The sequence below is a fragment of the Bison bison genome, unplaced genomic scaffold, assembly GCF_000754665.1.
Source record: "Bison bison bison isolate TAMUID 2011002044 unplaced genomic scaffold, Bison_UMD1.0 scf7180017848020, whole genome shotgun sequence".
NCBI classification, from domain to species: Eukaryota; Metazoa; Chordata; class Mammalia; order Artiodactyla; family Bovidae; genus Bison; species Bison bison.
The window spans coordinates 9,551-11,926 of record NW_011478593.1 but is presented as its reverse complement, the minus strand read 5'-3'; the positions used below and the strand labels follow the sequence as shown (position 1 = coordinate 11,926).

The 2,376-nt window shown below is 35.1% G+C and overlaps 1 protein-coding gene across 1 annotated transcript in view; it reads right to left on the bottom strand.

Annotated features, from left to right (window-relative positions):
* Positions 1 to 264: 264 nt before the first annotated feature.
* Positions 265 to 2,376, bottom strand: part of LOC104991846 (probable ubiquitin carboxyl-terminal hydrolase FAF-X) — a gene marked incomplete at its 5' end in the record, with an annotated part of 4,568 nt that continues 2,456 nt past the window's right edge. Inside the window, one exon of the mRNA XM_010844493.1 lies at positions 265 to 1,825. Within this exon, the coding sequence (XP_010842795.1) occupies positions 1,688 to 1,825 (138 nt within the window). The remainder of the gene's footprint in view (positions 1,826 to 2,376) is intronic.

The window sequence follows — 2,376 nt, the reverse complement described above, 5'->3', positions numbered from 1 at the left end:
ACAGTTACAGACTTCTAGTAAAAAAATAAAGCACAAGATCAGTTATGTTAGGAAAATTTTAAATTCTTTTTTTTTCTGTAATTCTCTCATGGTAAAGAACAAAAGGCAAATAATTTTAAATGTAAAATCCCAACATGTCTGAAATGCTGAATTCAGTGTCTTGTTAAGGTATGCTATGCAAATAAATTTCAATGTACACGCAGTTTTTAAGAAGAAATAAAAATGACAGGAAACAAAAACAATAGAGGACAAAGTCTTCTTAAATCAAACTCTATTTGTGAATTCAGCAAAATAATTTCTATAAAACAAAACAGCAAAATATTTAAATAGTATAAGATGGGCTGTATTTGTTTGCCAGGATATTTGGTTTTTAGACAGGCTCCAAAATATTACACACATTTAAAAGTTACCAATTCTTTTTTAAATATAGTATTTACTTCCAAGTTTCCTGAAATCCTGAAACAAATGCTTATTCTAAAATAGTACTTCAGAATTATAATAACTAACCATAAATTTGTTTTAATTAAACCCCACCAGAGTAAGTTTTAGAATGGAAAAGAACCTGGGACAATTTTGCTACCAAGTAAAATTCTGACTGACTAGACTATCAGCCAGATATCTTGGTGCAATGGTATTTCAAAGTACTATGGGACTCTGACGATGTCCACTTCACCTTCATCTACTAAAAAAACAAAAAACCAAGGATACCAAGTACAGTCTTCTCTTATGTGCTCCATACTGTGGCACAGCAAAAATTTGCATATTTAATATTTTAATATTTCTATTATCAATACTTTCACATTTCTGTGTCCCATCAAGAGACTCCACTGTCAAATATTAAATATGAGGAACATACATATAACCAAAAACTGCTCATTTGTCACATTTCTCATGTTATATTTATTCCTGGTTTAAGAAGTAAAAGCTCTCAGCAACATATCTGTCACTTTGAGGAAACTGCTATCATTCACGTAACTCTGTTCTCACTGGCTATACAAACTTAGTGTGTGTTCTCGCTGGCTACACCAACATAGTGTGAGGCCAAGCTAAATACAATACAGCATTATTATAGCTTTAAAGTGATCATGTACTAACAGAATAAAAAGGTAATGAAAAATATGCATAAACAGTGTTATTAAAACACCAATTTTCAACATCACCCATGTTATTCAAAGTCTTATAGTGGCTCCAGTAACTAAGAGTTAGTAAGCAGCTACTGGTGTGACTGATATGAATGGCCTCTTTCAATGTTAAGTTTCTCATCCCCATCTTTTTTTTTTTTTCCGTAAAGGCTTTGATCGAATTGCCACAAAGCTGAAAATACTGGTTGCCAAATGCAGCAGACATAACAAAAAAGAAACCCAAAAAATCAAAAAACAACTTTTTTGTAGATTTCTCATAGTCACCTAAAATTTTTTTGTTGTTTAAGAATTAACCATCAAAGAATACATTATATACAACTTTCCCATTTACATATCGGTATCACCCATTTATTACAAAACACTATACACTCTCCTGCAGGTAGCTCACCTGTTGACACCAAACTTCCACAAATGAGACAATGAATAAACTCTCCACTCCATGTTGAACAATTTCTCTATTTTGTTAAATACTAACCAAGTATATAAAAGTTTGGACTGTAAGGCCTAATAGCCTGGTCTTAAAGAACCAGGTAATTATGGACATTTCACTGATCCTTCATTTCAGAAGAGGATACTTCTTCATTGCCTTCACAGTTCTCTTGTTGCTGCTGGGCAGTTTTCTGATGGTTGTTCAAGTGATGTGCTGCTGGTCCTGTATATGGCTGTCCGTGTATGTGATTATTCTGAGAAGGTGAAACAGATTGGCATGTCAGGCTTTTCAAATGAAAATTAAAAACTCACACAGTAAAGTATGTCTAATGGCTTCCCTGGTGGCTTAGCAATAAAGAATCTGCCAGCAATGCAGCGGACACAATGGATGAGGGTTTGATTCCTGGGTCAAGGAGGTCTCCTAGAGGAGGAAATGACAACCTATTCCAGTATTCTTGCCTGGAAAATCCCACAGAGGAGCCTGACAAACTACAGTCCAGCATGTTGTAAAACAATTGGCCAAGACTAAGCAAATTGAGCCTACCAAGTCTAAAAGCAGCAATGAGTCCATTTTCCTGGGGGTGGTCCTCAGCAATCTGTGATTTTAACAAGGACCTTTAGATGATTTAAGGAACATTAAAGACCACTGCCTAAATAGCCGAATTAGTCACATGGGAAACAGATGGGAAAACAGTGGAAACAGTGTCAGACTGTATTTTTCTGGGCTCCAAAATCACTGCAGATGCTGACTGCAGCCATGAAATTAAGACGCTTACTCCTTGGAAGGAAAGTTATGACCAACCTA